Raw genomic sequence first — 12179 nt, 5'->3', positions numbered from 1 at the left:
CTGAGCTATGCCACCCAGAGGCTGAGGCCAAGATCCCCCAGCACAAAGATCCATTTGGCCTGGGCACCTGTCTGGTAGAGGTGGCTTCCATAACAAAAGGCAGCCCACTTAGTATTCCCACTCTCCTGGAATGAACAGAGCTTCTGCCTAATTCCTAACCCAGTTCCTTCACCGCCTTTGCCTGGACTTGCGGCTTGTCCCATCCGTCACACTGATATTTCCAGATCATTCTTACTCTTCCCCACGTCCAGGTCAGCATAGCCACCCTGCCACCATCTCCTCCCATATCACCTATAGAAGCCCCATTTATCATGAGGAAACTTCTTTAGAGCCACCATTTCCATGGTATGCTTCTGTCCTCGGTTGAATAGCATCACATCGACCCGGACCTCAGAATGTGAACCTCAGAATGTGACGTTATTTAGAAATAGGGTCATTGCAGATGCAATTTGTTAAGATGAGGTCTCACTGGAGCTGGGTGGTCTTAAATCTAATGACTTGTGAGCGCCCTTACAAGAAGAGATAGGGACATAGAGAGACGCCCGTCACATGGGAGGAAGACCATGTGAAGATGGAGGCAGAGATTCGAGTGATGCATGTACAAGCCATGGGAGGCCGTGGACTGCCAGCAGCCACCAGAAGCTAGGAGACAGGCAAGGTTCTCACTTTTCTCCATGCTTACGCTATCAAGGTCCAACCCTGACCCTTTTCATCGTTTTAAGACCTTCCATAGACTTCCAAACATCTTTAAATGAAGTCCCTATCTTCAAGGCCCTTCACATTTGGGTACTAAGCTCCTTCTCCAGTTTCATTTTCTGTTACTTCCCCTAAACCACACCACGCAGTAAAAAATAAAACCTTGGAATCACCTAAGTATTCCCTACTCATTTCTTGTCCCCTCTTTCCAACTCTGCCATCCGTTTACTCTTGATAGTCCCACTTTCTACAAAATGGCCCACCTAGCTCAAACATCTCCCTGTCAAAGTTCTATCCTTATCTCAACGCTCATCCGCAAGGGACCTGCTCCTGGTTGCTTCTCTGACCGTCCAGAAATGACCTTCCCCACCTCTGAAACATGCAAAACAGTCTTCCATCACACATCTTTTGGATTCGATAGTGAATCTTACATATGTAAAATGACCACGTATCTTAGTTTATCCAAGATCTTCGTCTACTTTATACGTATTGTTTTGAGGTTATTATGAAGATCATCCCCATTTCACTCTCAAAAGTAGACTCAAAAATAGTAAATTATGTGGTCACCTTCTACGTACAGAGTGTTCATCCCCTTCCAAACTAGATCGCAAATTTCCAAAGTGCCTAGAAAAATGACGTAAATACTAAGCCCTCAATAATACCTGTTGAATAAATACACAAAATGAGTGAAGACAGACCCTTAACATGGTTTTGTCACCAACTTAATCTGAACCAAACTTTTCCCTTTTTTATCACCTCAGTCTCTTACATATAAAATGAGGACAATATTATTCGGACTTACTTCCAGGAAGATTGAACAGCTATTTTAAGGTTCTCAGAAAGAACACTAGTATGTAAATCCAGGGCAATATTTTATTATTTTTCTCAAAATGCTGAGGTAGTCTTTTAAAAAATACCTTATCAGACAACATATATGGAGAGATTTTAGATGTCTATTAGCAGTTCTATTTCATGTAAGAAATTACATAAATCCTTACTCAATTATACTACACAAATATTAACTTAGGAGCTGTTGACATTTTACTAGGGTATGTTAAATTCTTAAGCCATCTAACAACTGAAAGGCATAAAATAATCCTTATTTTAACTTTTCCATTTTTACAGTATCTAGCAAAGAAAATTACTATTAAACATGTTGACATACGTAATAATTACACTAAATAAGAGAATAAAAGTAATTCCCATAAGTAATTAGAATGTCCTGGCTAAAGAAAAACATAACCCACATGAGTTGGTAAATCTTATTCTAATTTTTACAGCTAAAGCCTAACACATAAACAAAACAAAAACCAAACTGCTAGGAAAACATACCTCGCAATCAACATATGATCTTGAATGTAGGCTAAAAATTCAGGATGATCTTTTCTAGCAATGTATAAACACTCTCCATGTAGACAGAGAATCTTCAGGCAATTGAGCATGTTAAAAAGAATGTCTGGCTCTTCAAACTTAGCCATTTCCTATGCAAAGAACGACATGGTTACTGAGTGATCTAAAAAAGCAATGCTACCAAACCCAAACTTCAAATATTCCAAAAAATATACCTGGAAAATGGTGTATATTAGTCTCAAAGTTACTGGAAGCTGTTGGTAGCAAAACTTTCTTTCAGTATCATTCTTTACTGCTGTGAAGAAAGAATTACACAAAGGTTAGCATAACTCCTCTCTTCCACCGTTCATGAGTTGATCAAGATCATAAAACCAGGAGGAGTAAAATAGATATAGATTATATGCCTTTTTTTTGCATTTTTAAGGTATGTACTGTTTTTATTTGCTCTCCAAGGGAGCATCTATCCCTTCTATGATGAAAGTACAGGAAACTTTTGAGATTTAGGATTCTCAGCTTCCATTTCCCACTGTGTAGCCAGCCCTTCATATCTTGGGCTCGCTCATCAGCCCTATGCCCCAAGGGCCGCTAGTTCTGCTGCTACCTGGAGCGGCCTGGGGCCTGGCTAGGTATGCCTTCCTAATGGAAAGGGAAATAAGCAGGTGTTCAAGAGAAGTATTCGAGTTGTATTAGCACCTAAGGAGGGATTTAGTCCATAGACTCACACAAAAAGGGAGTCTTTTTGAAGTTCAGTATATTCAGATCAGAACATGGCCTTATTTTCTTATAAGGATCTCTAAAACCTTTGCACCTACAGTAGGGGGTGGAGGTATATTGTACATGAGACATGCTAGAAAAAATAATTCACAAATTAACCAGATATAGAAATTCATGTAAATGTTTTCAAATCACTGTTGCAAGTTTTGGCATTTCCTAGGATCAGAGACAATGGGCGTTAAACCCTCTAGGTATATATACTTAATAGTTAATTGGGGAGTTTCCACTCTAATGTATTTGACTCGTTATCAGCACTTGACTCTATTTTGTCTAGTGTGAAAGTTTTAAAAATATTTTTAGTGGAGGACACATCTGACTGCTAGAAGAAATAGGCCACAAAATGCAGAGTCAGGAATACTCTGCAAGGAATTGGAAATCACCGAGCATATATCGATAGACCCCTCATTTATTCTGTGACAAGCTCAACACCATCGCTTAATGGCCCACAAAGCAGACGCAGGATCCAGACACTGAGTGGCAGAGAAGGCTCGTCTTGGAAGAAAATTAATGGAGACTTCCCTGAGGAGACAAATTATACCTATATCCTGTAAGATGGCAGAGATAAAAGAAGGAAAATGGACCAGAAACTATGATGGGAGCCTGAAATCATGTTTGGGGGAGATGAGTAGAGCAAATGTTTAAACAAGTGAAGTTTATAACAATTAAGCAACAAAAAGAGTAATTTATAAAAAGAAATTGCTTAATTTTAACCACTGTTCAACTAAAATGTTAAATACAAATAAAAATGGCAACTAGTTGATTTGTGCGTCATCTTAGGTTTTAAAAATATATTTGCATAAAAAGAGTTCAGGTGACTGGATCAGTGGTGAAATCCTTGCTGCCTTTAGACATCAATGCAGCCTGGGCGTGGGCCTCAGCAACCACAATTAATTCTAGGTAACCGAGGAGCCCCAGGTTCTGGTCTCAACCTTGACATTAAGTATTAATAGTTGTACAATATTTGGATTTCCAATTCCCAGACGCCCACCCCAGATATCCGCAGAATGGGGACAGGCAGGCAAAGCTTTCATTTGGTTTATGTTTCAATGCCTCCGATGATGAGATACTCCATTACCATTTGGCAGCATGATAAGCATACAGCCTAAGTTAGGAATGAATAATAGGGGCTACATGACCATAAGCAAGTTGTTTAACTCATCTGGGATGTATTTTCCTCATCTGCAAAGTGAGAAGGCTGAACTAGATCAGCAGGTTTCAAACTTCTTTCCTGTGGAACACTTTGTTCAAAGAAAATCTTACTTAGAACTCCAACATACGAACTAGAGCAAGTCAGAGCAGTCTGGTTGCAGCAGGATATGTAGCATGAATCTTTATCGTTTACCAACGTCTTCCCACCAATTGCCACCTCAATTAAGGAAGGTCCAAAAGAAACCCACAGGGCCTGTGCAACTCCAAGTACACGCAGAAAACAAATGCAGTAGGTCATCTCAGGGGTTCCTTCAAATTCTCGGTTTCAATGGTTCTAAATAGCGTGAGCTGAGATATTCACACTCAACTAACCATTTATACAATCGATGCAGAAGCATTTTGAAGTAATGAAGCAGTTACCTTGATCTGAATAAGACACCCCAGGACCTACAACGAACTCCACACAACAGTCACTTAATAATGCTTGCTGTTCACTGAGGGAATGATGCAGTTTGCTTCCCCAACTTGGTTCTGCAGGTGGGCCTCCCACGGGCCAGCTCCTAATAGTTCAGGACAAGTGGAAGCAGGAAGATTTGCGCTAGTCCTGTACAAATTCCCAGAGTGCCACAGAGCAGATATAGAAATCAGCTTTTCCAAAGACATATGGGGTCACATCTGAAATCCCCGAAACTCTTTCAGTGTATGAGGAGCTAGAGTCCGATTCCAGGCCTGCCTGCCATCTTGCTGTCCCCAATTCGCGCACACAGAGCCTTTCAAGCAAACTAGAAAGAGTCCATCCTTCCTCCTAGCTGTGAGCCGAGCCAACCAGCCTTAGACACAAATTGCACAGCTACACACCATGAGTCTGTCCAGAATCCTGGTCACGCCCCTGGGTCGCAGAAGCTGCATGAGCTCAAGTTCCATCACCTCTGTCCCAAAAGACTCTGCTTTGGCCAAATGCCCCGAGTGCCTGTCAAGAAGTCAGCACATTCCGCGTCTGCCACCCATCTTGGTTCACAGCTACTTCCCCACAGACAACACAATACATAAGTAGGAAGGTGGTGCTTTCTACACTAACACAGCAGGGTTTTGTTAATAACAATCCCCTGCTGCCAGAAAGATGCTCAGGAACCTTTGTCCCACTAGAAGCGCATCCTGGATCTGTGCACTTCATAATGTGTGAGGGAGTGGAGCATTTGCACACGTCTGTACCAAAGAGGCCAAATCTGAACACGCGTGAGTCAGTAAGAAACCAAGGTTCTGAACGTTAGGCCCGCGCACACCGCCCTCCCCCCGCAGCCGGAGTTCACCTACCAGCGTGTTCCGCGGGCTCGGCGCGATTGCCGGGGTTCTCCCCATGCTTGGTTGCAGGATTGTCCTCCTCACCTTCAGGGCCTATAATAAACTCTGGTCTGGAAGAAAGGAGGCTATCCTCAAGGCTGTCCGTGGGCTCCTGAAACACACATGGTGAGCAGCCAGATGAGCAGCCCTTTGGGGATATAAAGAACATTCCGCAACAAAGACCGATGGAGGCCTGCTGGCTCCCAGCCCTGTGCTGAGCCTGCCTCAAAAGAGACTTGAGCTCATTTCCATAGTAGTTAAAGGAAATTTAGATCGGCTGTTAGGAAAACATTTTCATACTCTTGAGATAAATAAGGAAAAAAATCTCAACAACATTGTTAAATCTTCTGAGACCTGCTTGCCCCTTTTTGCTTTAATCCCTGTGATCATGTCCCACTCACCAAGTGACTCCAATTCATGCACATTTTGTTCAACAACTGCTTAATTAGCAGGGAATAGTAAAGGGTTCACAGCAATATTTTAAGATGCACATACCAGTTGTCTGGAGAAGTCAAATTATTAGGAGTAAGAAATTGCTATAACATATGAGTTAATGAGAGTTAGGTATGGAAACACAAGTGTCCACCAATAGATGAACAGAAGGACAAAATGTGCCAAGGGTGCCAAAAAAAGTATACAAGTGGACACTTCGGTCAACGTTGCTTAAGCAGTAATTCACCATAATCAGAAGTGTCTGGAGACTGAAGGTAACCACTTTGAGCACCTCTTGTAATTACAGAAGTCAAACGTGACTTGTAGTCATCTTCTGTTATCGGTACATATTGAGTATTACAATTTTAATACAGTTTTCCTTTCTTAAAATCTGTATACATTTTTGGATATATATATATATATATATATATATACACACACATATATATATATACACACACACACAATGGAATATATATATTCCATTGTATGCACACACACACATACACACACACAATGGAATAGTCTTCAGCCTTGAAAAGGAAAGAAATTCTGATTCATGCTACAACATAGACGAAGCTTTAGGCTATTATGCTGAGTGAAATAAGCCACTCACTAAAAGGATAAATATTGTATTATATGAGAGAGCTACAGTAGTCAAACACATAGAAACAGATAAGATGGTGGTTTCCAGGCACTAAAGGGAGAGGGGAACAGGAATTTATTGTTTAATGGGTACAGAGTTCCAGTTTTGCAAGTTCTGGAGATGGATGGCACAACATGAATATACTTAATGCTACATATATATTCATATATGTTATATTTGTATAAATATAAAGCAAGCTGCAAAAGTGGGTGAAGAAGATTAAAGAGAGAGAAAAAAAACTAGATATGACCATTTAAAATATCTATCTCTAGCTATCCTATTTCAGCTTTTTTCCTCCTTCAAGTTCCACCTTCAAATATCCTCTTTTAAAATTATCCTCTTCTAGCTAACACTTTAACCAGCAAACATTGTTTCAAGAATTATTTGATGGTGGGAATACAGATTGGTGTAGCCACTATGAAAGGCAGTGTGGAAGTTCCTCAAAAAATTAAGAATAGAATTACCATATGACCCAGCAAGCCCTCTCCTGGGTATCTACCCAAAAAATCTGAAAACATTTATCCATAAAGACATATGTGTTTCAATGTTCACTGAAGCTTTATTTACGTTGGCCAAGACATAGAAACAACCAAAATGTCCTTCGATAGATGAATGGATAAAGAAGTTGTGGTATATATACTCAATGGAATACTATTCAGCCATAAGAAAAGATGAAACAGTGCCATTTGTGACAACATGGAAGGATCCTGAGATTATAATGCTAAGCGAAATAAGTCAGATAGAAAAAGTAGAGAACCATATGATTTCACTGATATGTGATATATAAAACTGAAAACAACAAAAGAACAAGACAAACAAATGAAGGAACAAAAACTCATAGACATAGACAATAGTTTAGGGGTTACCAGAGGGTAAGGGGGGGCTCTAGAAGAGGGTAAAAGGGCTCTAATATAGGGTGATAGAGAACTGACTCTGGGTGGTGAACACACAATGTGAGATATAGATAATGTATTACAGAATTGTACACCTGAAATCTATGTAACTTTACTAAAAATTGTCACCCCAATAAACTTTAATTAAAAAATAAAAATAAAAAAAGAATGATTTGACATCCAGCTCAAAGCAAGGAGGGGATAAAGATTGATGGCATATAAGAAGGACACCAGGAAGAAAGAAACAAGCACGAAAATGGTGGTTGGGAGGGCTCTGGGTATCCAAGTTTTGTTGAGGCTCACCCTGTTCCTAGGTCACCAGGAACAAAACACTAAATCATATTATGAACTGAGTTTCATAACACCCAATATGGTGGTTTCCTGCTGCAGAGTGACTCTTCCGCAAACAGCCAGTAACCCGTGCTTCTGGCATCATCTTCCAGGCAGCAGGGACTGGTGTCACCGGTCTTGATGACTAGCCTAAGCCTCCTGCTAGCCCATCCTGCATGTCCTTGTCCTCCACCTGTCCCAGGAGGAGAACCAAAGTGGCTGCTGCATGCAGTGGAGACCACGTGTTCTAAGACACAGCCCTCTTCATTGATGGACATCTCTCCCATAAAACTTTGAGAGAGGAAACCCGAATCCTCTAGCTTCACCTCCAAATCCAGTATTTTAAGCACACAACAAATGTCAAGAGCACGATGGACATGGGGGATTCTTTCGATGGCCCCGTTTCTCCACATTTATGCTTGTTCGTCCTTGTGTCATGGGTTGGTGTTGTGAAAACTGACACAATATAGACAGCGTGCTAGGGACAGGCAGGGGCTCAGGACATCCTCCTCACACTCTCCTTCCCTTCCTGGAAGAGAAGTCTGCGTCCATGTAGCCACTTCTTCAGCTGATACTCTTCTTAAACCACCAACTGCGATAATCCATGGTTACTACCATGCCCACGGGGCATGAGGCACCCCTGATTTCAGAATTCCCGGGACACATTGCACTCTTGCGTTTTTCCTCTCTTCTCTTTACATGATCAACTGTCCCCTCCTTTCCTAAACTATCTTCTGCCTTGCTTTCGGAGTCATTGCTCTCCCTCAGTTTTTCTCTTGTGACCCTGACCTCTTCTCAGTTTACTTCTGGTCTTCTCTCCCCGTTTTCCCTCTTAAGCGTTGGTCTTTCCCAAGATTCTAGCGTTAGTTCTTTTCCTTTCTCATTCCACACCTCCTACCACAATATGCTGGTGACTCCAAACTTTTATCATCTTCCGATCTCTCTTAAGAACCAGATCCACATATCTGATGGATGTGGCATCCCCACATCTAAAAGGCTTTTCAATCCACTGTGTGTGAATGTGACAGCATCATACCCCACTCCTGCCAAACAAAATCACTTCCCCTACTTCAGTAACAATCTCTGGAAATGGCAACACTGGCATCTCTGAAGACAGAAAACACGGATTTGTCCTCAACTTTTCCATTCCTAAACACCAACGAAACAAGTGCTGCTGATTCTTTCCTAAAAAATCTGCCAGGCTACCCTCCTCTTCATAACCACCAATGCATTAGTTCAGGCTCCCCTATGTGCTTCCCCGAGTGGCCACACCAACCTTCTGACTAGATTTCCTGTCCCCAGTGTCCAAATCCACCAATCTCTCTTCCACTCACAGGATGAATTTCTCAAATTCATCAAATTGTATCACTACCCTGATTAAAATTCTTCAGGATTCCCCCACTGTTGCCAAGACAAAAATCCAAACTTCTTAGTTTGGTAGACACGGCCTTTAATCAATGAGAATACAAAACTGAGTCTGTTTTTCTCCACTCAGTTTTCACTACTTTCCCATTCTCTTCACTGCTCCAGCAAACTTGCAGTTTCCTGGGCATAGCATTCCCTCCTTTTCTCTATACCATTTAAACAGAGAGTTTTCTGGGTCTCAAAAGTCCTGCTCTCCCACTGCCTTCATTTCATTAAGTCCACTCCTCCTTCAAATACAAGCTCAGAAACCATCTGTTCCGGGAAGACCTTCTGGATCCCTGTTACCTCCAAGCTAGATTTGTTGTCTCTTCTCTGTACTCCCATAGCTACCTGGTTCATCCCTCTCTCATAATGCCCATCACTCTGCCTTATGGTTTTCCATTTACTTAAACATCTTCCTGAGTAGACTCTAAGCTTCTTGGTTTTAATTTGTTTTCACATCATCTATTACTGTGACTGTTTTATAGTCAGTACCCAATGACAACGTTAAAAGGCCATACTACAGGGATGTCATTTTGCGACAGGTAGGACTAACGAGTTAAGTGGGCTGAAAGGTGTTTAAAAACTGAAGAAACACTTTACTGCATGTATGCTATACCTCAAGAAACAATTTTAAGTCATTTTCTACCTCGACAAACATTAGGGGAAAGGAAGAAAAAGAGAAGATGGAGAACAATGGCTCAAATAATTCAGGTACATAGCCATCATATCTATGATGGATGAAGGTATTTTGGTGACGTGTGTGACTTAGATGGAAAGTAAGCTAAATGGGAGCTAACTATTGTATGGAGCAGTTAATATAGAGGGTGCCAAAAAAAAGGATACACATTTTGAGGAAAAAAAACTATTACAAATGTAATACTCAATATATAATGATAACAAAAGATGAATACAAGTCACATTTGACTTCTGCAATTACAAGAGATGCTCAAAGTGGTTACCATCAGTGTCCAGACACTACTGATTACGGTGAACTACTGCTTGAGCAACGCTGACCAAAGTGTCCACTTGTATACATTTTTTGGCACACCTAGTATATGTCATACATTACCTGTTTATTTAAACAATTTTCTTAGAAAGCAGAAAATGAAATGAAGATTTTCATTGGCTGTTGATGAAGTTAATGGGTTTTACAAACTGGGTAACCTAGTAATTCTCAGTGTCCATAGCCAATCTATTTATTCAATATTTGACATGTATATTTTGTCATATTCACTGTTTTCTAAACTTTATAACTTTGTGATAAAAGTTATTTCAAGAATACCAGTAATGCTTTCTATTTATGAAAATTGTATGAATTGGTGTGCTACCACCCTAACTCAAGACTCAAGAATTCTAACTCAAAAATTCTGTTTAATATAGCTCCCTCTCACATTCCTTGCCAGGAGCCTGAGTTGGCAGGAGAAACAGGAAAACTTTCTTTTAACACAGTCTCACATATAGCCCAGCATGGAGCATAAGATATTACTAGAGAAAGACTCCATTTCCCAGCCACTGCAGTCTTTATTACCATTAGACATGGGCCATCTCATTTCTTCAACTGCTTACCACCAGCCGGCTTTCTTCTTTAGGAGCCAGTCTCTCCAGGAGCTCACAAGCAAGCTGATAGCAGAGAATACTAGACTGACATAAGTTACACTCAATTGCTTTTTCGTCCTTCTGGCAGGTGTGGGAGCCCCCCCAGGGGGCTTGGAAGACATTGTTTATAATGGAAATAATGTCCTTTGATAAGCTGTGCTCTAAACCCATCGTGATCCCATCATCTTGTAACTCCATCTGAAAGACACCAAAAAAAGACCAAAAAAGAAGGAGTTTGGTCCTTTTGATCACTATTCCACTGGCACACTAATTGGGGATAATTTTCATGAGATGACAACAATATTAAATTATTTAAAGACAACAAGGCTTATAGACGATGAATATACATTGATTTCCATGGATTCTTCTAAAAAGAATATAAATACAAAACAAACTGAAGGGAATTATTTTTGAAATCATGTATGACATCTAAAGGGAGCTGTTTTTTAAACTTATCACTGTGAGATTTTAGACATTTTAAAAATGCTGCTCCTCACCCAATGTCCGGATCTTGATTCGTAAGTACCATTATTCACCAAACGGAACCAGGATCCTTAGAAAAATGGCTGATTTCAGAGTTAGGGCTAGGAAACTATAAAATCAGCCTGGAACATCCTGTCATGCCAGAAATTAAGGAAGTGTTCAAAAAATGATGGGAACGTGTCAAAAGAACAAAGGAGCCAGCTCCTACTGCCCAAATATGGGACAGATATAACCATCATAACAAATAATCATAGTAACAGATGTTAACCCACTGAATAAAATAAGAATTCATGCGTATATGTAGGTATAAAGAGATAAACAAATAAATATTTAAGTGGGAGAGAAAACTGTTCCTTCAGTAGAATGCCAGCTAATAAATGAAAAGAAATAATGGAGATTAGAATATTATCATTTGGTAATGGTCGTAGTAATAATTGATTCCAGCATGAATCATCCATGCATGCTAAACTAGTAGGTGAAAGTCTGATGAGAAACAGGAAATCTCATAGTCTTAAAGTGTCTCCTTGAAAGTTACTTATTAATTACAAAGGGGAAAATAGTGACTTTGTAGTAGAGAAACCACCTTAATCAAGTCATCACCACCAGTAAGGGGACATTATCAAGTCATGTGCCTCCTGATATGATACACTGAAAAGGACATAACATGACATCTGTGGTATTACTGCCAAAAACGCTTAACCCAAATCAATTCATAAGGAAACATGAGACTCAAATTGAGGGGCATTCTACAAGATAACAAGACTATACTCTTTAAAAAATGTCAAGAACATGAAAGATAAACAAAGACTGAAGAACTGTCTGGATTAGGAAGACTGATGAGGCAGGAGAAATCATTGGAATAAGTGATGTTGGATCATGTCCTCAATAAAAAAACAATTTTTTTTCTTTCACTATAAAGATGATTATTGTATCAATTTTAAAAATGAATAATTTCTGTTAGTTAGATATAGTATTATAACAACATTAATTTCCTGATTTTGATAACGGTACTTGATTATGTAAGTGAATGTCTTTATTTTTTAGAAAATGCACTCTGAAGTTTTAAGGATAAAGGGACATCA

The 12179-nt window shown here is 40.0% G+C and overlaps 1 protein-coding gene across 17 annotated transcripts in view; it reads right to left on the bottom strand.

Annotated features, from left to right (window-relative positions):
* The window catches only part of UNC79 (unc-79 subunit of NALCN channel complex), a 233386-nt gene that overhangs the window by 100689 nt on the left and 120518 nt on the right, over positions 1-12179 (bottom strand). For 16 of the 17 annotated variants that reach the window (XM_019745590.3, XM_074327017.2, XM_019745539.3 and 13 more), the window contains 4 exons: positions 10585-10812; positions 5284-5422; positions 2262-2341; positions 2029-2177 (listed from right to left, as the gene is read on the bottom strand). In XM_019745590.3, the coding sequence (XP_019601149.3) occupies positions 2029-2177; positions 2262-2341; positions 5284-5422; positions 10585-10812 (596 nt within the window). The remainder of the gene's footprint in view (positions 1-2028; positions 2178-2261; positions 2342-5283; positions 5423-10584; positions 10813-12179) is intronic. The other variant, XM_074327008.2, reaches the window with a different exon arrangement.

Source organism: Rhinolophus sinicus, chromosome 3 (genome assembly GCF_057876585.1).
Source record: "Rhinolophus sinicus isolate RSI-liver-muscle chromosome 3, RSI-T2T, whole genome shotgun sequence".
In the NCBI taxonomy this organism is placed as follows: Eukaryota; Metazoa; Chordata; class Mammalia; order Chiroptera; family Rhinolophidae; genus Rhinolophus; species Rhinolophus sinicus.
This window is presented reverse-complemented; position numbering and strand designations above follow the sequence as displayed.